The sequence below is a fragment of the Passer montanus genome, unplaced genomic scaffold (genome assembly GCF_014805655.1).
Source record: "Passer montanus isolate IOZ18808 unplaced genomic scaffold, ASM1480565v1 scaffold5, whole genome shotgun sequence".
NCBI classification, from domain to species: domain Eukaryota; kingdom Metazoa; phylum Chordata; class Aves; order Passeriformes; family Passeridae; genus Passer; species Passer montanus.
The window spans coordinates 6,646,167-6,672,593 of NW_024369929.1; the positions used below are offsets into that span (position 1 = coordinate 6,646,167).

The 26,427-nt window shown below is 40.9% G+C and overlaps 2 protein-coding genes across 3 annotated transcripts in view; one reads left to right on the forward strand and one right to left on the reverse strand.

The window, feature by feature from the left end:
* TNFAIP8L3 (TNF alpha induced protein 8 like 3) overlaps positions 1 to 8,735 on the reverse strand; it is a 44,784-nt gene extending 36,049 nt beyond the window's left edge. The window contains exon 1 of the mRNA XM_039722749.1: positions 8,617 to 8,735. Within this exon, the coding sequence (XP_039578683.1) occupies positions 8,617 to 8,668 (52 nt within the window). The 5' untranslated portion in view covers positions 8,669 to 8,735. The remainder of the gene's footprint in view (positions 1 to 8,616) is intronic.
* Positions 1 to 26,427, forward strand: part of GLDN (gliomedin) — a 92,491-nt gene that overhangs the window by 8,208 nt on the left and 57,856 nt on the right. The window lies entirely within an intron of this gene.

The window sequence follows — 26,427 nt, forward strand, 5'->3', positions numbered from 1 at the left end:
GAAGAAATGAGTTAAGGAAGAAAAATCAGATCAGTACTGGAAGAATTGAGGCCTGAGGAGGACAGCATACTGGTTGGGGCACAGAGAAGAGAGCTCAGTTAAGTGCTAGGAGGATGTGGGTATCTGGAGAATGAACACAAATTGTTAGTGTAAGATATGTGGGTGGATAGGAAAAGAGAGAATTTATTCTAGAGGTTAGAAGGTGGAGAATATAGCCAAAATCTGGATGCCTGCCTTCCTTCAAGGGTCTCAGCCTCTTTGGTGGCAGGGGCAGTCAAAGCAAGGGCGCAAGGAGACTTTAGACCTTCCTTGCCCTTCTCTCCATGTGCCTTTTCTCAAAGCAGAAGGAGCTTCTGCCTGTCCTCCCTCACTGCTCCTGATGGAGTGGAAACATCCATTATACCAGCACAACTATGGGGCAACATGACACTGAAAGTGGCTGCTTTCAACTAGGCTTTCAGACACCTAGCACAGAGTAAAATCAACAAGTTCAAGAGAAAATCATGCAGAAGTCAAGGACAGCAACTAGTTAAGAGCCCTAGCTCACAGTTTGGCTTCAGAACTACAGGAGGTATCCAGGTTTGGAGGATAAACAGATGCCAGCTGATTAACTACTAAGTATTGGGACTGCTTTAAGCCCTCCAGCATCTGATTTAATCCAAACTATGAAGTTAAATCATGGAGTTGTGGAAAACATTGGTGAATATTCATCTGTCCTTGAGACAATTTGTTCTTGGCTTTCCATCAGTTCTGTATGATTTCTGTAAGGGGAAGTGCTCTACAGAGAAATGCCAGTGGTGACTGTTTTGGATGAGTGTACAGGTCTGGGGGTTTTGGGTGGTTGTTTCCATTTCTTGTTGTTGCATTTGCATTTGGCTGTGGGTTTTTGATTTGGGGGAGAGGAATGGACAGGACTGCAGGCAGGAGTAAACACTCTTGGGGCTATATCTGCCCCAAGGATGCAAAGTGTTATATCCTTCTTATGCAGGATAATCTGACCTTTAAGAACTGGTATAGAAATAGACTCCTAAAAACCAATGCAGGTAAGAGAGAAGCCAGAGAAACCTCAGCTGAGGTCAGGCTAGATTCACACACCAGAAGCTACCTTCTGATACAGGTGAGGTTTTAATCACTGATCAGAAACTTACTCTTAGTGATATAGACTCTGGTGGATTTAAAGAGCACTGGTTAGTCCAAGGGGGTAAGAAGGGGACACACTGGCACTGTACAAAGTTTGTGCAATTGTTTTTTATGTATACTTAGGCTTGAACTTTTTGATCCCATTCTTAAGCCTGTAATTCCAGGCAATGTTTTTCCTCACCAATTCTTTATCACTTTCTAATTAATCCAGTAGCTGTGCATCACAATGACTGTACTGATTACTTTTGTATCTACTAGTAAACATTCTTCCTAACAGTGGAGATGATTAATAATGTATAAAAATAGTGAGGCACCAACTATAACTGTCTTTGAAGTGAACATGAAGGTCATTCTTGATACCTTTAGCTGACTTCCTTCTCACTTCTGGGAGTTAGAGGGAAATGCACAAAAACACAAAGCTAAAATTAAATGCAAGTAAACTAAAGCTACACATATGCACCTGGCATAACACTATATGGCACAGAGCTTTTGTTGAACAAATAATCTAAAAGATGGTTATCTTAGTAAAAAAAACAAAAAATACCCCTGGCTTTGAAAAGTCCAAGAAACGTGTATTTGTTTTGATCTGCATCTGTCAGTGATTTGACCATGTAAACTCTAGGCTCTAAAAGTAAATGGAAAACTATTCCAAAAGGAAAAAGTAACACAATAATAGTATTAATACATTTCTTCAAAGAGAAAAAATTTAGTTTTTCCTGCAACACAAACTGCTTGGATAAACAAAGTCAATGCCAGGAATGAGATGGTGCTAAGTGAGGTATTAGGCTAACTTTTACTATTAGTGTTTCAGAAGATTGCCTTTCACGTTAAACTAGCACTAGTAAGATGACCTAGGAGACTATGCCATCTATGAAACAAACACTTCACCATGGAGACAATCTTCCTGCCCTATTTTGTGTTGTATCAACAGATGTCAGGCAAAATCTACACCTGCACAGAGGTTCTGGTCAGTCTGTTCCTCTGCAGAAAGGCTGAGCAGAGCCAACTGCTCCAACCTGACATAAACCAGCATCTGTACCAAGGAGGGATTAGTGACCACTGAAAAGACATCAAAGTGACTCTTGCTCTTTCTCAGCCTATTTTGTTAAAGATTTCTGCCTTAAAGAGCAGAAAAACTCACTGGCTACCAGCCCATGTCTGAGCTCAGCTTGGCTTCTCAAGATGATGTCTGAGGCTTGGCTATAAAGCTGTAGCTATTGCAGCAACTCCCAGCCTCCCATGAATCTCCTCCAGCTGCACTTGTCAGCCCATGGAATGACCTCCCATAATGTTACTGGCTAAGAGATTTCTGCAGGCAAACAGCAAATAACACACTTTTAATTGGGCAAGGCTCCAAACCCAGGTCTCAGCCCAGGGAAGCTGCCCTGAGCAGGGTCCCTGGACAGCCCTGAGCAGGCATTAGAGGCCAGAGCAAGAGTGAAGAACCTCTGCACCCTGCTCTGACCACAGGGTCTCAGTCTGTAAGTACACCAGCACAGAACCTTTTGTCCATGCATTGTGCTGCCATCTGGATACAGGCTGAATTCTTTCCCACACTCCAAATGTTGTTTAATTCATACTGGCCACTGTTATCCTCTGTCTCATGCCAGGACATTTAGTGGGAGGCTATCTAGCATGGGCTGAAACGGTGCCAGGAGGAGTATTAATAGATAAACAGTTTAGAGGATTGTGTACCACTGCTTGGGCTCACAGCCAGGTCCTGCTTAGTTTACCAGATAAAACAGCGAGGTCCCAGAAAGTTACAGGGTTCTCCTGCCTTCCTGGAGGGCCTGTCACTCTAAGGCTGATGTTGGGGGTAGAATGAAAGTACCAAAGGTTTCTCAGACAGGCCAGGTCTTCAGGAAAACTCTCTCATCTGTCTGGCACACTGTTGTCCTTTTCACCTGGGATTTATAGCTTGATTGCTCTGTTACCAGCTAAATAAGGCGACATACTCTTCCCACCATGACTTTTTAGTCTTTGCTGTAGAGGAGATGAAAGGCTAAGAGATTTATTTCTTCAAAGGGGAAGTGTGAGTTTTTTGAGGCAGTGTGCTCATTGCTTTGTGCAGGTCACTCCTTACTGCCAAAATATCACTTTAAATAGAACTCAGTCTCATCCCAGACCTTTGGCAAGGCAGACAGGAATGGCCAATAATTGCAGTGTGGCAGCAATTGCTTCATTTTCCTACTGATGAGTTTAATATGCCATCGTAAATTCCTTGTCCATATCCACATATTAGAAAGAGTGGAGGCCTCCTGCTCAGTGACTGCTAGCAGCATCACAGTTTCAGGTGGGGGAACAGCTTGGTCATGATCTTGCAGAGCAGGTGAGCTTGGGCTTCCATCCAGTGCTTCATGAAGCTCATATTTCCACTTGATTTTAAGAACAGAACCCTAAACAAACTGACTTGTTCAAGTGAATTATTGTTTGTCCAAGGTGTCTAGTCCAGTTGATAAAAGTGGAATTATTTATGGTCTTTACTATCCTTACAGTGTGGTTAGAATTTTTTCCCTTTAAAGTTTTTACTCTCTTTTTTTTCCTGCTGGACAAGACTCTCTAACTGGCAGCTGCTGTGCTAATGAGGGGTCTGTATGCAAATCAGCAGCCCAGGTGATTCCTGGAGGGAACACTAAAAGAAAAAATTCACCCAGCCAGGCTCTTGGCTCACATCCTGGCCCTGGCTGCTGCTGCCTGCTCATCCCAAAGCATCTCTTGCCCACTCTCTTGGCAGAGACCTGGGCTTGCCTCAGTTTGCAGTGTGATCCAGAAAGCCCTGAAACAGCCTGGTGCACAGGTCCCATGGCATGTTAGCTCATGTCTGTTGTCTGTCCATCTTTTTTAATTAGCTCTGTTTTCCTTTGTTGTCCAGCAGAAAGCAAAGGGAGAGCCTTTATTAGATAGTTGCTAGAAAGAGCTTCATAAAAATTCTTTGCTTTTAAAATATTTTTCTGGTTTTCATACCTAGAACATGTTATCTACTATTTCTTCTGGCTTGTCTGAAGTCTAATAAATATTATTGTTTATCTGATTTGGAACATTCTATGTAGAATCAAAACAAGGCTTTGGTAAACCAAACCCTTCCTCCTTCACACAAGTATTCCCTGGGGCAAAGGCTCTATTTTTCAAATCTGTGTGTGAAACTGCAAAAGGTTGAACAATGCCTACTTGCACTACACATCACATAAGCATGTTACTGATGCCTCAAATAATAAATCTTAAATGTCTTCATTACCCTTTCTGATTAATTTTGTACTTACAAGAATATATTAACTCTTGAATGGCATTAACTCTGTAAAACAGTGATTAAGATATGTAACAGGCTTCAAAGATTAACATCACAGAACTACAGACAGTTCACATAACATGATAAATAATTTGCAGAAAAAATTACTTGCTAAGCATTGCAAATCAAATAACAGTACAGCTTTAGAAAAATTATTCATGACTGTAGAGGTCATTTTACCCCAGGAAATAATGTTTAAATTCACTGGGTTTTTTACCAAGTATATATTTATTGTCCAGGGAAAAGCTCAGATTATTTATCAAATAATTTTAAATGCATTACCATTTTTCGTGCTAAGATCTTGACTCTGTTGAAGACGTACTGAAGTCACAATCAGGCTCCCACTGCCCTTATGGATACAAGCCTGGTGATAAAGGTCACCTTCATTTTGTTATCCTTGCCATTATACAAAGCTGCATACAAGGCTTCACACTGTCAACCCTTAAAAAAAACCCCAAAATCCCAACCCCCTGCCACCAATTTAGAGCTCTACTTGCAGCACAAGCTGCTCTTTCCTAGGCCAAACATCTTTTGACTTCCATGAAGGAAACCCAGAGAAGGGACCAGCAAGTTTGTCCTGCACAGTATGTTAAAACTTAATGAGGATAATCTGTATTGTTTTATACAGGCAATTTAGCCTCTGGTTATCTTATGTTACTACTGTAACATAACAGCTCCATTAAAACAAGTATGAAGAACCAAGCTGTGCCATAGTGGCTTGCATAAAGGCTTAAATCACTACACATAAGAGCTACTTGGCCAAATTCCTGCCTGTTTCAGCCAGGGAACCTAGGACAAGGCACACCAAATGAAGGTCTCACATCTTTGTTCTCCTATATGCAGAATTTCCAAACCCACTGCGAAATCATTTCTGTTGGTGATGACCTGAATTTCTGTGCAATGTTACTCTGAAAGATGACATGGAGAATCATTCTTTCATGTGGCAGGATGACTGTGAAAGAGCTGAGGGAAAGGAGACCATTACTCTATTGAAAAGGGCTTTTTTGAAACCCAACCTCTCAATAGGTGGACATTAAAAAGTGAGAACAATGTTCTATTTTAAGATTACCTGTTCAGTTCTTAAAAGCTCTTCTGTAGGACAAGAAAAAGAATGACTAGTCACCTCTGCAGTAAAACTAGAACTTTCATTAGCTAGCAAGCATGTAACTTTTCTTCTTTTGCACCACAATACATGACTCTTTCAGAATCATGAAGACCTTTTTAATGTTCTTAATAGGAGTCTGTCTCATGAGTAACCATTTTTGAAAACCAAAGCTTTTTGACCCTATAGACACCTTGAGTGCAGAGCAGTAATAGATGGGCGTGGGAGACTTGTGGGAGCCAAGGCTGTAGAGCTGAATGTTGTTAGATGTGTGGTGGTTTTTGCTGTTTGTTTGCTTTAAAGTACAGCTGACATCTTGCACTGCTCATATACAAGGAGCTTTTTGTTTGCACCAAAGGAATATGAAGATGCTATTGTGACAACATGTTTGGAATAAATATAGAAAAATACTCCTGCCTCCTTGAGACTCAAGTTTTAAGAGGGCTGTTAAGGCAAATGAGGCTGCTGGGATCTTGGAGCAAGATTCCAGCTGGTTCTTGGAAGCCACGTGTGTGTGGCAGATGGTGGGGGTGCACCAGGCAGCGTCCTGCACACCCGTGTGAGCCCAGGAACGGCAAGGGTGCCACTCGCTGGGACAGAACAAAGGGCTGGGAGAGCACTGCACCAGCAGTGCAACCCCTGAAATCCCTGTGCTTTCAACATCTGTGTTGCATCAGCGTGGTGGAGCCCTGGAGACGAAGCAAAGTGCATCCCACGGGGCTCAGACAATCGGGCAGCCTCAGCAGTCCTGCAGGCAGGCTGAACCGTGCCAGCTGAAACCGGGAGCTCTGAGGGCTGCCAAGGAGGAGAGCAAGCGAAACACCGGGGCTGCTGTCAGTTTCAGTGCAAAATTCTGCTGTCAGTTTCAGTGCAAAAATCAAATTTCAGTTTGATTTCTGACACTGAAGTCAGTGTCCGAAATCAAACCACCACCAGGACTTCACCCCAGATTTTCCCCGAGACACCGTGCTTGCCCTCTGAGCTGTGGGCTGGGCACCTCCCGGGCAAGGTGGTGGCTGAGCCCCACGCTGCAGCCCCTCAGCTGCTGTGCCTGCAGCAGTGACTGACAGCCTGCCTCAACACCCACGGACACAGAGGCACTGTGCATATGGCAGGGAACAGAAAAATACCAAAGGAAATCTAGCAAAAATATCGATTTCTCAGAAGATGATGGGGGATACAAAGAGCAATTCTTTAGCGCAGGGAATAAAAATTGCAGCTGGGTACGACAAAACATCCAAGTTTTCTCTCTATTCCAATTTTATTCTACTGCATAGGCATCTGCCATGTATGGCCAAAATGCCAGATTTTTCTTCTCTTAAATAGAACAAGGAAGGAATAGAAAAGAGGAAAGGAGACTGATGAACATCAGCTCTTGGCAGCTAGCAAGTGATGACATGAAAACCACTTATGGCAATCTCTGAGCATAGTTACTTTAAATTTATTTAAAAGAAATTCCTATTCAGAACAGGAGTAAATTGTTGGCAGGAGCTCTATTATATTAATCTGTCTATAAATGTAATGTTTGTATCTTGCTCTTCATGCCTGGCTTGGAAGACTTGTTTGGATGAAAAATTATAGCTGTTGGTGGTCTTTGCAAGTAAGCTCAGCCTAACAGAGCTCTGTGAATATAAGGAGCTCTGTGACCTGTTGCTGGTCTTCTTTAATTCTCTAGATCTCAAGTAAGAAAATACAAAGCAAGGTATCAGGAGTAAATACCCCTAGAATTCAAAACTGAATTAGATTTAAGATTATGCTCTGAAATGTTCTGCTGGGAGACTAGTAAACACATTTATCTTATGACTTTCTACTGTTGTTTATCACTGCTGTATTAATAGGATAAGTGAACTATTTCACAAAATATGCTTTCCTGCCTATGTAGTTAAAATATTGGTGTTCAAATCCTTCTTTTTGAGTATGCAGGAGGGTGTTAGCTGGGATGAAATACACGTCTAAACTGGACTGGTTATGGTGAAAAGATTTTTCTCAAAGATCTAGTAACCTAACATGGCAACTTTCCATTTGGATTTATTATGATCACTGGGACTATTTCAGGCATCATTCCAATTGCACTTGCATCTGATGCCAGTTAAACGGCTTCAGAGAAGGATGTCTATGACTTTCACTGTGGGAAGCTGGAGGTCAAACAGGTTCCTTCTGCACCTGGTGTCCCCTCTGTGTCAGCCTTTCCTGCATGCCAGTCGTGTGTGTGACACCCCTGCAGCCCAGTCCTGTGTGTGTGTGACACCCCTGCAGCCCTGTCCTGTCTGTGTGTGTGTGGCACCCCTGCAGCCCAGCCCAGTCCTGTGTGACACCCCTGCAGCCCTGTCCCCTCTGTGTGTGACACCCCTGCAGCCCAGTCCCATCTGTGTGTGACACCCCTGCTGCCCGCTCTGCTGCGGGCAGGGTGACAAGGGTCCCAAGGGTGGGGCACCCAGAGGTGTGCCTGTGAGGTGCCAGCGCATCTCTGGGCCTCGCGCTGTGCTGGCAGAGCGAACCCACCTCTGTGTGTTTCGCACAAGTTTGCTGTCCCCGTTTTCACCGTGTGTGCAGGACAGCCTTTGACTAGGGCACATCAGCCACCGTTCGTTTCGCGTGAGACACGAGATCGTGGAGGTTTGGAAAGGGCAGGAGAGGTTTTTCATTTTTTTCCCTTCTGTCTCATCCAAGAACTATGTGGGTTGCAGCAAGCAGACAGCATGGTTCCTGTGACAAGTTAAGACTTGAAAACAAAAGCCCAGCAGCCCCGGGGGCTCGTCTCCCGTTCTGTACGGGCTCCAGGCGCGGCGCTCCCGGAGCGACCGCGGAACAGCCGCGACCAAACCCCCGAAAACTTCGCAGCCTCTGGCTGTGAAGCAGCACAGCGGCAGCGCTGCTCTTTAACCCGCTGCCACAGCCCCGAGCCCGCGGGTCCCGTCCCCGAGAGCCGCGGCGGCCGGACCGGGGCGGTGCGGGGCTCTGCCGGGGCCGCGGCAGCGGGGAGGCAGCGCTGCGCTGTGCCCGGAGCCGCCGCGCCGCGCGGGGTCCCGGCAGCGGGGACGGGAAGGGACCCGGAGCCAGCGCCCGCCCGCCCGCAGCCGGCGCTTACCTGCGGGCGAGACCAGCTCGCCTTCGCTGAGCTCCGCGGAGTCCGAGTCCATGCTGGCGGCGCGCGGGGCCGGCGCTGGCAGGAGGAGAGCCCGGCGCTGCCCGCGCTGCCCGCTGCCGCCTCCGGGTTAGTCAGATCTTACCCTTTGCTTTTACTAATTTCTAGTTTTTTCTTGCTGTTATAGACCATATGTGACTTGAATTCAAGCACAAAAATCTCAGGAAAGTAGTAGCAAAAAGTACTTTTCTAACTGGGAACCAAACACCATCCTAAAACAGGCCTTAGAGATCTAATGGATCCATGGATATGTCACATCCTAAAAGCTGTCTGGGGCCTCCAGTGCTCACCTGCAGCATGCTGCAAGCTCCAGCCAGAGGTTTATGCCTGTAGCTGTAGACCACACCTTTAGTCTGGAATTCTCTCCCCAAAACCACACACCCTTGTTGCTGGAAAAAGCCATGTCTGGATTCTTCTTTCAGGCTGCATGTAGAAAATTATCTATTGCATCAGCTCAAGCTTGACACTCTTGACAAGTGTGAAGACTTTTTCTTAACATAGAGCATGAGATTAAAAAAAAAGTATTTCTTTTCACTTGAAGGGCTCTGTCAAATTCTTTCCAGGGATGGCTTATCTTGTGCAATGCTGTAATACTAAAAATGAAGCCAGTTTGGCTTATGTTCTAAGGTTGTTTCCCTGCCTTCAAACCAGGTTGAGCCTGAAGAGACAAAAGACCTCAAACTTTCTGACCCTGGAATGCACACATTGCTATGGTCAGTTTAGACACAAAAACCTTCAACCTCTGGAGTGAAAAGTTAGTTCTCAAGTAACTTGGGACTTGCTGTCATAACCTGAGCCCGTACTGTTAAGACACTTATGGGTTTTATTCCATAAAAACAAATTCTGACTTTTGTTTGTAGATGTTTTCATTACATTTGAAATGACGTTCCAAATACTGCTGAATATAATATCATAAATTAGCATCACGTAAGGAGAAACATCTATGCCAAAGTGATTCTAGGATTCTGTTGTGAAAAGCCAATGCAAAATTTGACTGCAGAATATGTGGGGAATCTACAGTATTGTTGATAGAAACAATGTAGCAACAGAAACAAAATTATATAGTCCCGATATTATATTACAGAAATAATCCCAGATGCCACACCAAGCATAGAACCTGAGAGCTGAAAGGATTTTAGTCTCTCTCTCTCTCATTCTTTTTGTTATTGTTGTTCTTGTTTGCACTGATGATTGTCAAAAGCAACCTAAATCCCCTCCCCAGTAAGAGCACAGCTTAGTAGGAAGAGCGAGTTTGTATTTGAGTGCAATTAATTAATTTTGTGGACTGTCTTCAATTGCTAGAAAATAATGATAATTTCTAACCTGGACAAATTCTGACTATTTAAAGGCAACGGCTGCAATCAGATAAGCAGAGGAACATGGTGGTTTTTTGAAGGGACGTGTCCAGCAGAACACTTCCAGCTCTGTCAGTGGCAAAGGCGGCTGTCTCTGCAGTGAACTTTGGGTCATGGATGGGGCTGATACAGTGCAGCTGTGGATGCCTTTCCAAGGTGTGTTCCAGGCACTGGCCTTACCCTATTTTCTGTGTGGGATTTTGTCTTTTCTGAGTGTATAGCCTTTGCTACAATTGGGATTGAATGTTAAGGTCATGAATGGTCCTGCTTCTCTGCTACTGATCATAGTTCAGTTAGCAGAAGGAAAAGTTATTTTTTATGATCCTCCAAAAGATGGAAGTCTTAGCATGGAATACTTGAAAGAAAGATCCAAGCCCCACTTATTTTAATTCCTGTAAGTTCTTTATCCTTGTATAACCACACTGATAAATATAATGATGGAAATGGTATAACTCAATCAATATTGGATTGCGTCATTCTTGCCGTATATACATTGGGTATTCTCATTACTCTGCTGTAATTACTTGCCACTTAACAGTAAATTCTGCCTCAAGATTACTTTCCCTTTTTATTACTGCTAACTGTAAAGCAGTTAGAAAAGTTTTCAGCTGTAACAGAATGAGCATATTGTTTCATTTCAAAGCATATGGTTAGAATTCAGGGTTTCTTTCCCTCTCAATGTTCTCTGCCCAGCACAGTCCTGCACTTGGTTTAACATGTGACCTGGAAAATTCCATATGCTTAGAGCTCTGAACTTCATAGTTTCCACTCCTTACAATACTGGTGAAGAGAAAAGCACAAAAAGTTTATTAACAGCAAATATGCACATATCTAGATGCCTGTTAAATGAAACTCCACATGGAGAAAGCTGGCATTTCATGATTTATTTTTTGCATTTAGTACAAATAGTGCAGTTACATATTCATCGTTATAAACTGAATCTCTGTGACTGTATCTCTGCAACCACTTTCTTTATCCCTTCCTAAAGACTGGGATGTTTAGAATCTGGAATGTTTTTTCTCAAGGGCCAGTTAATATATTTGTCTATAAATCTCTGCCAGTAGGATGTAGCAGGGGAGGGAGTAACATTGGAGCTGCCCCATGTAATCCCAGTTATATGATGCTACATCTCTGTGTGGCTCCTCCATTCACATTTCAGCTGCATCTGGTCTTGATCTTCATTCCATATGGAACTTAGCTGAAACTCTCCTCTGCCCACTCATTGTGTGAGTGCTGGAGATGTGCCTATGACAGCTTTTAGGACTCATGCCTTTGCAGTGTTCTTGCATGTTCACACAAAAACAATTTCATTGTATTTTAAATGCTTAGGTAGCCCAGCTACCATTCCATCCATGTCTTACATTTATCTTTAGAGGCCTGCTATGAAATCAAGATAGTAGTATTTTTCTTTTTTAGAGGGAAATGAGGTACTGAGAAGCTGTGTTTTAAAGTCAAATGTAGAGCACAGATTTTCACCTGAATCCCATGAGCTGTACCTGAGCTGTCCAGTTATCCATTTCTGCTGAATAAAAGGCTGGTAAGCTGCCTCTGGTTTGCTACTCAAGCTTTCCTCCTTAAAACCTATGATAGAAAACAGTCTCTCTTTTCTTTCCATTGTTACATCTAACAGAACCCCCTCTACCATCTTTGTGTTTGACTTGTCTCCTTTACACTGTCCAGGCAGGTGTGTAGGATTGTATCTTCCTCTCAGTTCTAAATGTAAAAATGTAAGGTTATATTTTTTCCTTGCAAAGTATTTATTTATTTAAATTCATCTACCCTAGGATGTACTGTTTCTAAACCTGTTGCCTGATATTTTGTTGCTCTATTTATTTTATTATCTTTCATACTTGTTAAGGAACCTTTCAAGTCTGACCATTTATGAGACTCTCTGGCAGTGACACTCTAGCCTAACAATGCCAAGCACCATTGCTACTGAATGCATTAAACAGAGCAGCATCTCCCACAGGCTGACAAACCCTTGAAATGTGCTATAGCAGGTTTTAGACTTTTTTCCCAATTTCTTTCTGGTGTATCTGTATATATTTAATGAAGAAAACTACCCCGCACCATTATTGCAAGAACATGATAATTGGTGTCGGTAGATTCTCTGTCAACAATTTTGTCATGTTGGCAACTTAGACTCTTGCTGGTGTTTGGAAGCCAATCAGCATGCGCTGCAGATGTACATCTTGTGTGCACTGCTAGGAGAGTTTCATTGCAATCATGCATCTATTGTGATCTGCAGACAGTCTGATTTGATTTAGAGTTCAAATGATGAACAAGATGTCAGTGTTACTTTAATTCTTTCTCATGGGCCAGTAGGCATTCAAAGACTGAGATTTTTTGTAACACATGATGTAGGCAGTGCTTGTACATCCTGTGTTGAGAGGATAAATATGGAAGAGTTCAGTATTTTCTGTTCCCTCCCTTTTTAAGGAACTGTAAGAGATGGGGAGCATCAGTTCTGGATACTTACCATAGCATGGACATATTTTTAGCCATTGGTCTTGCTGAATTATGTGCTGCCTCTGGTGCTGGCTTCTTAAAGCAGAGCTGAGGAAGCAGTCACAGGCTGAGACTGCAGCCTGGTACTGCTGTGAGCCTGTGCTGTGATGTTTGGAATGCCAGATTTAAAGACTGAGGCTGACTTTCAGTCCTATCATCTCAATGCCTTGTAAGCTGCTCTCAGGAGATTTTAATTCAGAGTGAAATAAAGTGAAAAAGCACAGCAGTAACTTGTGCTATTTCCTCTTAACTTGTAGAAACAAGACTCCTGTGGGAACTGAAGAGCAGAAATGTTCATGTACACTTTTGGCCATGAGGATGTTGTTACTTTTCTGTTCAGTTTTAGTAGGATTTTGCCTGTAGAGTAAGGCTTTCTGTATTAAACTCTGAATTGGATTGCCTGGGCAGTTCATTGTTTTCTACTAATTTAGTGGTATTGGGTTTTATTTTCTTACAGATACTTGACCATTCCTTTGTGTGAGATGGTAATTTATCCTGTGCTTAGAAAGATATAACTCTTTTAAGTTATAGATGCAATTACCTGGATATTGGCAAGCTCTTGAATTCATAACCTGGTTTTCTAAGTGATTAAAGAAAGGAACGCTAATTTCCAAATTGAAAAACCGCCTATTAATTCTGTTGGTGGGAAATGTATTTTGAGGAATTTCTGCATGAAAATTTTATTGTTTAAATGATAACTCTCTTTTTTATGAGGAAGAATTTAGGTATTATAAGTAACAATCAAGGCTTTAAAATACTTCTGCTTGCTATTTTAAATTTCATTACAGATAGGATACTAATAATAGTAAAGGCTAAAACTGATTAGCTGAAATAAATTTTTGCTTTCTCTGTTCTGGGGGTGGGGAAATAAATTTTAAAGCATTTTTCTCAAGGGTATCACTGTGAAATCTAGGCTAAACCAGGGGATTTTCTTCTGTTTTATTCCTATTCTGATGCTGTCTAGGGAAAGCTGGGGGACAGCTGCCAGTCTAAACCTTTTTCCTTTTTGCTGTTTTCTTTGGGAATGATTTTTAATTCTTGTGGTGGTCACATTCCTTAGTTTTCAAGTGTTATTGAGTTATGCCCTTCAGTACAAGGGTTGATTACCCCATGGCTACATTCAAGCCTTTGACCTTGCCTAATATATAAATTAAACACAGTTAAGCCAGCAGTGCCTTTTACTGAGCTGTGTTTCAGGATGCTTTGAGGCAGTTTTATGCTTCTAGCCTGGAAGATGGGTCATCCTTGTTTTCATCCCTGATTTCAAATTGTGTGTAGGAGGATTCCACAACTTCACCATACTCTGAGAAAGCAGAGAAAATTTTGTTGCTAGGAAACCATGGAGGACCTATACTGTACTGTCTTTCCAGAATGTTTATAGCTAGCATCAGTTACTTAATTAACTTCTCTAATCCTGTTCTTTATGCTAGCATCCACTTTTTATAGCCATGCTGTTTGTTACATGCTTCTGTATCCTAGAAAATGCATTCTTGCTGTGGTTATTTCTGTATAGCTTTATTTAACACACAACACCCAACTTCCCTGCATTTCAAATTAGGTTGTGTTTGGAAAGCTGTTATTTATTCACATAATAATGATGCCTATGCATCCTGATTTATTAGAACAGGTAGGTCACACTTTCCCACAAAAGATAAATGCTGAAATCTACAGAGCTGCACATTTTGTGTAGAACTTCAATAAATTGGATATTATCAGGACAAGTGTTAGAGCATTCAGTGTTTTGCAGCTGTCTGGGTCTGGATGCTTCTTTGCATTTGATGCTGTGACCCTGACTGTACAGCCATGAGTGGCACCTGCACACTGGCAAGATGACAGAATCCATGAGGTGGATTTCAGCCCAGGAGTGCTCCAGCTGTGACTGAAAGGGTGATGCAGCACCTGGGACTGGTCTTGGGGTTGAGTTTCTGCTAAGAAGTGTAAAACCCTTTGAGCTAAAGGGAGCCATGATCTCCGAGAGGCAATCAGAGAGGCAGGAATCAATATTTTGTGGAGCAATTCACTAACATCCACAAATGGATCAGAATGCTCAAATGGCAGAATGTTGATATGCTCATTTGTGGTTTCTGCAGAGCTTGATGTGATTTTTGGAACAGCATGGAAACATCATCTTCATCTGACTGTGTGGGCATTACTTCATGACCATCTCTAATAGCATGGCAAAAAGCACTCTGCTGCCCACCTATCTATAAATAACTAAATATCATCAACCCAGGAATAAAATTGTATTTTATGGGTAGTCTTGGGAACCTGCAACATAGGCAATTAGATTACATGTAGTCCTACAACAGTTCCACTAAAATGAATGAAATTACTTAGAAACTTGCTGTCCAGGCCACTTTCAGGTGAATTATTTCTCTTGCCCACATGGAGGGCCTCAGAGTAACCATAAATACAATATATGAAGAACTTGAATTCAGCTTTGACAATGCAAATCTGTCTTTAGATAAGATCTAGGGACTTTATTATTTCTAACAAGATTTTTTGATTGTAGATCTTGGGTTCTTTTTTGCAGCTAAGGCAAAAGACTTAAGACATTTTTTTAATATTGTTGGGATCAGTATGGGATGTGTCAGCCTAATAATATCTACTCAACGATTTTATGTGAATTCTACCTATTTCCAGTATAGGATCACAGAATCATTCAGGTTGGAAAAGGCCTCCAAGATTGAGTCCAACCTTTGGTCAAACACCACCTTAAAATTAAGCCTCAGCACTGAAGTGCCACGTCCAGCTGTTTCCCTGCTGCTACAGCTGTTTGTATGAGGGGTCATGGTTACTGTTTATGCTCCTTCAGGAAAAAGAAATACTAATCTGAAGGAAGGAAAAAACCCTTGAATTTCTGACTTTCATTGCTGCTCCATGTCAAGGACCTAGAATAGAGAGTGGGAGTTTGGGACAGAGCTGCTGTGGGAAGAATTCACATTGTGATGTTTGAAGTCTCAGATTGTTTTCACTGCATGATGGACTCCCTTTGCTCTTCCAGTGCTTTATTTGTCAAAGATGTGCAGAGGAAAGTAGCTATCTCAGATTGTTTTCACTGCATGAAAACAATTTCACCTTTGCTCTTCCAGTGCTTTATTTGTCAAAGATGTGCAGAGGAAAGTAGCTGGAAAAAACCAAGATAATGCAATGCATAATGCAGCAGTGCTGTGTTTAACCAGTGCAATGTGTGTGGCTGCCAATGAGGCTGTAAAGGTACCTGGGATCAAGGATAATCCAGGCTGGAAGGCACTTCAGGGCATTAACCAGACAAACTTCGGAGGATACAGCACCAGTCTGCAGGGCATCTTCCCTCTTGGTTTGTTATGCTCCTGTAAAAAACATATAAAAATTAAAGAATTAAACCAAAAACTGTAGGTAGGAGAGAATCGGATCCATTATCTGAAAGCACTTTAGAGCAAAGATGATAACCCAGCCATTCCTGTAACAACTGTTTCTACCAAGGCTTTTGTCATATTAAAATTGCAATGTCTGGGTATTTGAGAAGAATGCCAAGTAAAGATTGAGTCATTAGCATTTCCCATTTTCAGAAAAACAGGTGGAAGTGGAGGCTCAGCATCCCCCAGGAAGCACTGAGCACCACAAGGGACTGGAGAGTGCCAGGGAAACTGGGTGTTGGTGTGAAGGGTGCTGGAGTGGGATGATCAGATGAGCAGCACGTGGTGCAAAACCTGAGGAGCAGACAGCACTAGGTGTTTTGGAATGTGAGATTCCAAACCCTCTCTGTGCAGGGCTGAGAGGTCCAGTTCCTTCCCGAGAGGCAAAGTGGAGGAACAGATTTGTGATGGTGTCCATGGGTGGGTTGTGTAACACCACTCAGCTCCCATCAAGAGTTCCAGGGAGCAGCTGAGTCACTGCAGAGACTCATTGTGAGAGCACAACCCCAGGGCAGAGCAGTGGCTGCAGCAGGTGTTATAAGAAAAGAGTCTGAAGAAGCACAGAAAATCATCCCAAAGTCAGTGAACTGGAATGCTGCAGGGGATCATCAGGGTACTGAAGCAAGCATGCTCCTTCCTGAGATTAAAGAAAGTTTCCCACCATTTTGAGGGACAATGAACCCTGATTGAGCCCAATAAATGGCAATAAATCACACCCAGAGAACACCAGTCTGACTAAATGAGACCACATAACCCTAAAGAGAGCATTCAGAGCCTCATTAGAGCCAACCAGGTGCCATGAAATTGTAAGTCTACTGAGAATTTAGAGAGAAGGATCTATAGTAGTAGCTGATATCATTCTAGAGATAAAAAATATTTTATCAGGGGTAAGACTGACCTGGCTACTCATGGTTTTACTGAAGGACAGCATTCTTTGTTTTAATGAGTTCTAGGGAATTAAGAGGTCTGATAAGCAAAGTTTAGCACTGAAGGAGGCAAGGATCCTGTGCTGTTGCTGTCATCACAGAGCATCATACAATAGGAATGAGGACTGAGGTAAATATCCACAGCTGGGGTACAATTGCAGCTAAATTTTGTTATGAAGTACTGGAACTGTTAGGAGAGGAGATCCTTAGTTAACTGGTTATGTAACTTGTAAAAATGTTTAAGTTATGCACAGGTTTAAGAGGTAGAAATGAAAATAAATATAAGTAGTACAAGGATATCAACAGTTATCACTGCAAAGCATCCAGGATCACACTGACCACTAGCCAAACCTGCTTTGGGATAACTGCCTCAATTTCAGAAATGGGCTTTTATTATTTAAAGTGAGATGCTGTTGATATTGAAAAATGCCATATGAAAAGGCAGTCTTACACAGCACTGGACAAAGTGTATGTGGGTTGGATAGAAGCAGTTCATTTTTTGTATCCCTCTAATGTGCTATGAGAAAATGAATCCTGAAATACCTTATATTATGACTCATCTGATATTAAGATGTGTCAGTGTTCATAAACAATGCTGTTCATCTTCTGTGTGTGTGCATGTGTAAAAGGTGTAGGTGGAAGCTGAAGTTTTAGTTGTGATGACTCAGCCTTTATACACTGTTTCTCTTATTTCTGATTTATAAAGAAATTCCCTTCTTTCCTGTGCACTGAGATGGGTGAGGTTCAAGGGCTCAGTGAGGAATGTAATATGTTCATTTCCTGGAACAATCCTGAGATTTTTATGTCTCACATATTTGACTATTGAAAATTCCATCTTCTGTCCCAGACAGCAATCTGGATTTTTGTTCCTCATTTCTTCACTCCATTTCTTTGTGATCCCCTTGAGTTAATGGAGAAATTGCACCTACTCTCCTCTCTGTTGGATTCTATATGTTACTGCTAAAGTGGTTTTGTGGGTAAAGATTTTTAAGAGAAATATGCCTTTTATGATTTTCATATTCTCATTTTGTTATGTTGCCAGACTATTTGATAAGCAGTGATCAATTAGAATACAACGAAGAATGTTTATGAAAAAATTAGGGAAAGTTTTGGTGATTTAGGTCTTGGTTGGTAAAGAGATGAAACAGGCTGTTCAACTTTCCACCGTGGTGGGGTTTTTCTGATTTATTTTCAAATGAGAACTTGTATCATCATAAGTATTATGTTCTATAATTTGCATAATCCATCAGGTGATTAAAATCTCCATGAATAAAGTGTGAAAAGGTGACTTGTTTTCCGGTGGGGCTGAGTCCAGGCAGGGGGATGTGCCGGGGAGCCGCGGACGCTCGGTGCCGCCGGCAGGTGGAGAGATGCTCGGGCTGCTCCAGCTGTTCCGGCTGCTCCAGCTGTTCCAGCTGTTCCATCTGCTCCGGCTGCTCCAGCTGCTCCCAGCGCTCCTCGCCTGCCAGGCACGCTCCGGCTGCAGGAGAGCTCTTGCTCTTTAGATGCTTCGTATTTCTTACAAAGCAAGAGCCCGTGCTTCAGAAGATGGACCCTGATATAATTATTTAGGCTATCTTCTCTTCACCTCTATAATTTGCTCACTTTGTGACTTTTAAACCTTTAGGGATGGTGATGGCATGTAGAAATCAGGTGATCAGTACATAAATACATGTATGTGGGAGAGGGGTGGAGGGGTTGCATGCATTTCTTTTTAGCATCATGAAAACTCAAAGGTCCATAATAGAAACAGGCCTGCCAGTCTCAATATGTTGCAATGGTGTGTTAATGATAGGTTATGAGGCTGCAGGAGCATTGGAAGTCCACAAATACACATGGGAGTTGCAGTTCTCATATGGTTTTTGAGTGCAGATGTTCGGGGACTTCTCAAAAACCTTGTTGCATCTGGTCAAATGGATGCAATATTATTGATACAGTAATCCCTTAGTTTAGGGCAGGTTCAACCTGAGGCTTTCTCTCACACCTTTATTTTGTTACCTGCTTACTCCTTGGGTGGCTAAAGCCATTTCAATACAAAACCTGATGGAAGCTGTTGCAGCCAAGGGAGTCCCAAGAGCAGAAAGGAAGGAGGGAGTTGTGCCAGGAGATGTTGGTATGGTATCACATATTCTCTGCCAAGTTCTGCTTTGTTCTGATCCCCTGCACTTCGGGGAATAGGGGCGCAGTAACAGAAGCAAGCTGTTTGTGATCCCCCCCAAGTTTTCCCTTGTCTGTTCCACAATGGGTTTGCTGGACCATCTCCCTCTGTTTCTTTTTAGCTGGTCAGCCAGCACAGCAGGACTTTTCCCCGGCTGCCTGCCATCTGCCTGTGGAATCTCTTCTCCTTTTGTTTCCCCTTGGAAGCTCACTCCTGCGAGGCACTGAGAGTCTGCCATGCAGTCTTAAGCAGTCCTGTTTCCTGCTGATGTTTAGGAAAAATCATTGCTGGCCATCGGTGGAGAGAGTTTAGCATCTCAAGAGAAGGGATAGTGACTTGTAAAGCCAGCAAGGGCAGCTCTGCTTGAGCCATGTCTCTCACAGCCTTGTAATGATGTCCTAATGAATATTTATCATTATTTGTGATACCCTATTTTCAGCAGTTGTGTATTCTAGTAACAGCTGACAAAATGTTCGTTTTGGTTTGTAATGAAATTTTCTCTGTTTTAGCTGCTTATTATGGTGGGGATGTCACTCCCCTACCATTGTGTCTGCCATTATAACCCAGCTGGATTATTGGCAGGCTAGCAGGGTTAAAGGCATATCTATCTGAGAAGTTTCTTGTCAGGATGAGGGTCTCTGAGTGGAAATGTTAACTCTTTGCACTGTGTATTTATCTTGTAGCAGTGGGGTTTTTTTGTTTTGTTTTTAGCATAAAAAAAAGTCTTCCAAAACTTCCAAAACTTTTAAGTGGCAGCCACTAAAATCAAACTTCTTAAGTAAGAAGCAACACAGAAATGTCCACTGCAAAAGTAAAATAATTGAGTTAGACTCTTATCATTTTGTCAGTTGAAGTTGTCAATATTGTAAGTATTACAGTAAGGAATGCTTGCTGGGTGCGTGCCACAAGAAAGCTGTGTGTGCTGCTTGGCAAAGTGTAGTTAGGTAGTGATTTAATTTGAGCAATAACCAAGCCCTTGGCTCTCATGTCAGGCATTGTACATCCTTTCCTGTATCCTTATATTTAGGCCAACACAGAAATCCAGAGAGTGATTCCTGTAACATGCACAAGGCACATGGATGGGGTTTTTGTGCATGTATTCTTTCTTTCACTGCAAATGCAAGCTGACACAGAAGCTCTGTATCTGAGTAATCCAAAGAAGGATGGTTTGGAAGCCAGGACCTTTATTTTTTTTTCTGCCCATGTCCATTAAGCATAGTCCAAGTGATGCATTAATAGTAAACCCTGAACCTATTTAGAGTGGCACACAGCCTTGGGTTTCAGCTACCATGCAATTATTCCAGATCTCACCAGTGAAAATGATTTATAATTTTACAATTATGTTTAGGAATCTGGTCCAAATCTTCCAAGTGTTTTTTGATTGTTTTCCCAGATTTAAGTCTTAGAACAACCCATGTTGGTCTGGAAACCTCTTCATACTGTTCTTTTTCCAGCTATGAAATCTACATGGAAATGCTCAGTAGGCTGAAGACAAACTTTTGCCAACAGAGAGAACAGCTTTAAATATACAGTATTTTGGGATTTCTGTTTCCCTTTTCTCAAATAATTCTGCAGTCCTGAGGATGCTCAGTTTAGGCAAATGACATTTTGATAAAAAGTGACTTTATTAAAAATTGACATCCAGTCCTAACCTAATTCTGTATGATGGATTAAACATTTTTTTTATCCTTTTTATCATAAGGTTGTCTTTACACTGTTAATTTTGAAGATTCAGACAAATTTGAGCTTAGTCTTACTTATATAAATTGAAGTTCATTTACATTGGAGTGGAAAAGGAATCTGGATGCTTGATTCTCCCTTTGGGAAATCTCCCACTAAAAATTGATAACAAATGGGTCTGATTCTGCTGTAGAAAAGTGTACTGCAGTTGGGTTTTCACTCTTAAGAAGAAACTGGAGTGATTTGGATCTTCACTGTTCCCAAATTCTGGACTTAGCAGTAGGAAATGTCTCCTCTTTGTACGGTATGGCACAGACCATTGTGTAATAAGTTTGTCATGCAGTACATATCACACCACATCTGGTTTCTCCTTACATCCTCAGCTTGGAAATGGATGTTCAGCTGTTACCATAATGAGAGAGCTGTGCTGGCATTTTAATTTTTAAAAAGCACATTCTAGAATTCTCAAGTTAAAGCAGGAACATCCTTTCAAAATTGTTGTCCGAGTTCTCGTAACAGAGCGTAGAAAGTGTTAAAAATATAACACAGCACACAAGAACAGATGTCCCATGGCAGAGTTGAAATAAAATTGGAAGAAATTAACACCCAGTTTGATAATGCACAGCAATGGAAACTTTGTTCTGCATATGGGGGCTCAGCTTGGATGCTTGCAACCCCTCCCCTTCATTACTGAACAAAGAGGAAAACAGGAACACAATAAAAATAGAAACTGATAAAGAAAGCTCAGTCAGTGCATTAATTTTTATCCTGTAGCAGAATTTCATTTGCTGATCCATTTTCTTTACATAAATACCAGTGAACTGACCTTTAATCTCTGAAGCTTAACCCTTAATTGCACAGATTCTGTCTCTAAAAGGCATGAAACTTTATCCCAGTTCCAGAATATTGTTACTTTGATCTTTTCCTGAACCATCATATCATGAATTTTTTCCCCATATGAGGCTGTTTGAATTCAACAAACTTGGAAATTTAAGGTGTTTAGATAAATTATTTCAGATTTGACTTGTCAAATTTAAAGTGGAGATAAAGAAATACTGTGTATTTCACAGTTCACAGTTTCTGAAAAATTGTATGTGAATGTTACATGTGGTAAACCTGTAAATTTACGGGTTTTTGTCTTCCTCACAGTTCAGAAATCTGTATACATATTTAATAGCCAAATCTCATCTTCCTTTTCAATCTTGAACTCCTGGGTCAGCAATGTTTCAGGGCAATACTTGAGAGAGGATGCCACATTCAGTCTTTTTAATGTGGAAATCTTTGATAACTTTTTTGTTGTTTTGTGGTTTCATTCTGTTTTGTGTTTTTATACTGTATATCATTCTGAAGAGATGATGAGCCAGTGACCACTTGCAGGTGAGGAGTGTCTGAAATGCAAGAGAACTTTCTTAAAAAGATGTTATTTAATCACATGAATTAACCAAATACCTTTTGCTGGCTGAATTATTCCCAGCCCAGCAAACACTTTGCTGCCCAGTAAGGACTGACAGTTGCATTGTTATTTTTGGCTGCTTTATCAAAATGTTGTTGAATATCATTCCTTTTTAAAACTCATTCCTTTTTAAAACTTAGGCAAGAAAGGCTGATTAGTAAACATGTTTACCTTTGACAGTCCATATCAGAATTTTCTACTTTGATTCAGAGTTGATGGATTTTCTCACTGTTGGTCTGAGAAGCTTTCCCACTGGGTTGGTAGATGGGAAGGTGCTGTGGTAACTGTATCATGACTGACCAGCAAAGCATTAGGATTATTCAGAATGGAAAATACAGCTTTTACTACCTTTTTTAAAAATATATTTTAGAAAGATTCGTATTTACAGAATGCTACAGAGATAATAATGAAAACTCATGACTCTCTCCAGAGTCCCAACACAGCTTGGCACTGGTTGGCCAATGAGTGAAAATAATTCACAATCTCCAAACACATTCCACATGAACAAAACAGAGGAGAAGCAAATGAGATAATATTGTTTTCCTCTTTCTCTGAGGCTCCTCATCTTCCCAGGAGAAAAGTCCTGGGTGAAGGGATTTTTCAGAAAATGTGAATGCTACACATGTCCCAGCTAAAGACCTCAGATTTCTGTGTGTGCATGTGTTAAACAGGCAGAGGTCCTGGTTTCTGAGATTGGAGGTGGGGAAGACAGAACCTCACACTTTGATGTAAAAGGCAAGGACACTCCTATAAGACTTTTTCATAGCAAAAAATGTAAACTATTGCCTGGTTCCGTCACAGGGGACAGCTGAAGAAACAATCTCGTTTGAAATGAAGACATTTCTGCTTTGTTTTGTACCATTGACAGGCATGGTGAAGGTGTGGAAATTTTAGAATAAAACAATACTCTTTCCAAAGCATGTTATTAAATCTTTATTGAGATTGGGCTGGCTTGTGAGGAGCACCATTCTTATTTGCAGATCTCTAGATATCAAGTCACAATTTTGAAGTTAGAAAAATGGTGATGAATAAACCATTAATTATGATTAAGTATTTGAATTAAGGATTTGGGGTTTGCATGAGTAAGGCCTCCTTTGGTTCAGGTATAGTTACAGTTTTTTCAGTATCTTCTTTCAAGGCTGAAACCAGCAGAACTAGAGGAAATGGGTAGACTTGCATTTGACTTGTATTCTAGGCATAAAAATATCAAAAAGGCACTCCACTGGTGTGAAGGAGAGGTCTGTAGAATGATGTCCTTCTCTATCATGGATATGGGGAGAAAATATTGCAGCAGAGTTGACTGGGAACAAATGTCCTTCATGTTACAAAAGTGTAAATGTAGCGTATCCTTAATAAAGGTACTGACAAAATCTCCTTTGGTTAAAATGGGAACAGGATAAAGTCTGTTTAGGCTTTTGTATTGCCTTTTACTTCTTTAAGAATTAGATACAGCCAAGATGTCTTAGATAATCTGCCTTATGTGAGGCAAAAATATTGCATCTTTTAATACAGGTTCTCAGACTTTTTAATTTCTTTACTGGTGTTTTTATGCAAAATTGAATGGGATTTTTTTAATGTTTTTGTTGAGTGGTCTGACCAGTGATGGGGTTTTGCCAATGGAGAAATTTCAAGTGTTCAGCTTTTTATATGCATGCATGTACTTGATATAATCACCCCCACAACAATCAGTCCTTTGACATTCTTTAATAACAGCCTGACAGGACAGTTGTGATGGACAGCTCTGTTGCTTATCAGTTGTTTATCTTGTACACAAGCACCAGTCTAATAAAAGATAATTATTGCTGTGAGTCATTGCTCTAGGCCCAAAAAATGATATGCCCTCTTGGCAAAACCATATTGCTATTAATGCATGACACCTGGAAAATAATTTAAGCCAGTTTGCAATGAATGTTTCATTCTTGCATTGTTTGTCTTCAAAAGATATTTAATTCTAAAGAGATATTGGAGGCATCTTATTCCCTGAATAATTAAAGAAGTCTTGGTGTAGCTTCTTTTGTACATTTAATTTTGAAAGCACAATAGATTTGACTTTACAGTCAAGATTTATTAACTGGTATTTTTACTCCTGTGAGATAATTAAACTGAAAATTGTTTGACAAGTGTCTTGTCTAAGCATGACTCTTGATGTGTATGTTCCATCTACATGGTTCTCTGTCACGTTCTAAGGGACAATATCAGAGTTCAAGTGCTCATCCAGTTTGTTCTCAATAGAAGCAATTGCTCTTGCTCAAGAAGTTGTGTGGTTTAGATGCAGTGATCCCATTTCAGTCTTTGTGGTTTGTGGTTTACGAAGGCATTTCTCTCCCTGGTACACCATTCCCCAAGGGCTGGGAGGAAGACAAAAAGGTTCTGTTTGGTGAGTAGGAATAGAGCTCTGTGCAACCAGGATTAGGAAAGTCCAATTTATTTCTTGAGCTTACTTTTGTTTAAAGAGCTGCGAACACAAAATTTGTGTCTTTGTAAGAAAGCTCCATCACATCTAATAAATTAGGTATGTGTGGTTTTTTTCCTCAGATACAGTGGTTTTATATTGCTACATGGTTTAGTAAACCGGTGTATATGGGACTGAATATAGTTAAAATTTTTTCTTCTCTTCCTCTTTTTATTACATTAAGTGCAAAAACTTTTGCAATGAGAGCACACAAAAAGAATGTACCATTGCATAATCCTTATTTTTGAGTAAATGAGATTAGCAATGTACAGGTTATTCTTTGATTTCTGCATGTATCTATTCATGTAGCTGGTGAAACAGTCCTTGTTCCTCCCTTTCCATACTAGGTTACACACAAAAGAGGTGGTGCATAAACCATCTTCTAATAACCCAGCAGAATCATCATTAGCAAGGGGAGGGCATTATTTATCTTCATTAAACTTCTCAGTGCTTCTGTTAAAGTAATCAGACTATAGGCTTTACAGTCTTGCATAGTTAAGACATATCCATTTCTGCATATTCTGTAACACCAAAACCCCATATTATACTGAAGGGTTAGCAAATACTTGTGGTCAAATTGTAATTTTAGAAATGGCTCTCAAGAGGTGTTAATTAAATCTTTAGTTTTCCTAGATATGTGTTTTAACTTTGATACAGAAATTAATACAGATGTCTGGCTACTACAAGAATCTGTAGTACATTCAGGTTACATTCAATTTGTTATTGAATGTAACCTGAATTAAATCTCCAAGAGTTGAAAAGGTTTTTTCTATACACTGGAAATGGATTTGAAGACAATTCAGAGATAAGTGTTTTTTTTTCTCCAAGGCAATTCAGAATCTGAACACGTTTTGCATGCACAAAGCCAGATTGTGGCACAAAGTGCAAGCTTAATATTTCAGAGTTAAAATACTATAAAAAAATAACAGTTGCAAAGCTCTGCAGATGAGGTAAGCTATACAGAATCCCAGAGGTCAGGCTGAAGGGACACAGTCTAGGATTTATGTTGTACATGGGTACTGCTGCTTATTGCTAATCAATTAGAAGAACATGGAGTCTTTGATATTAATTTTAAAATGTGTTTAAGATTAATTTTTCCTTGCTTTCAGGAGCAATCATAAAACTTACACTTCTAAATCCCACTGGCTTTCCATGACATTTCATTAGACTTGCTCAGAATATTGAGATGAACCCCTGTAACCACACATTGTAAGTTCTCTAAAGGCTTGGTTAATAAATGTCCCACTTCAGTTTATTTTTTAACTTTTTGGACTGGGGACCAATATGTGAGTATTCACTGCATTTGTACAGGCTCCACTCCAGTAATATTCATTAAGGGTTTTTAGTGTGATCCAAGTTCACTCAGTGGTATTTTGTTTGAAAGACTATGGTGTCCCTGAAACACACTTCTAAGCCATCAGCTTCTTCAGAAGCCAAACACTGAAGTGGTGCTGTGGATTGGTTTAATCTCCTACTGCTCCAATCATGTTCTGCTCCTGCTCTCTGTTCTCTGGAGAACTCCTTGAATTCTCACAGGAGACTTGGGAATTTCATAATTTAATTACAAAAATCAATGTGGAAACAGATACATGTTAGCAGGCTTAAACAGAAAATTTTGTAAGTATTTTGAAATTTAAGTAGGTCCATTATTGAATCTGCTCAAAAAATTATGACCCATAACTTGACAAATATAAAGGACATGGCAAAACTGAGTTTTTAGTAGTTTATAAATTTGGACACTATTCCTGCATGTCAATACTGCACACTGCATCATTGCCCCTATTTCAGGAAATATGCTGTGGTTTTGGTTGGTAGAGTGGTGAG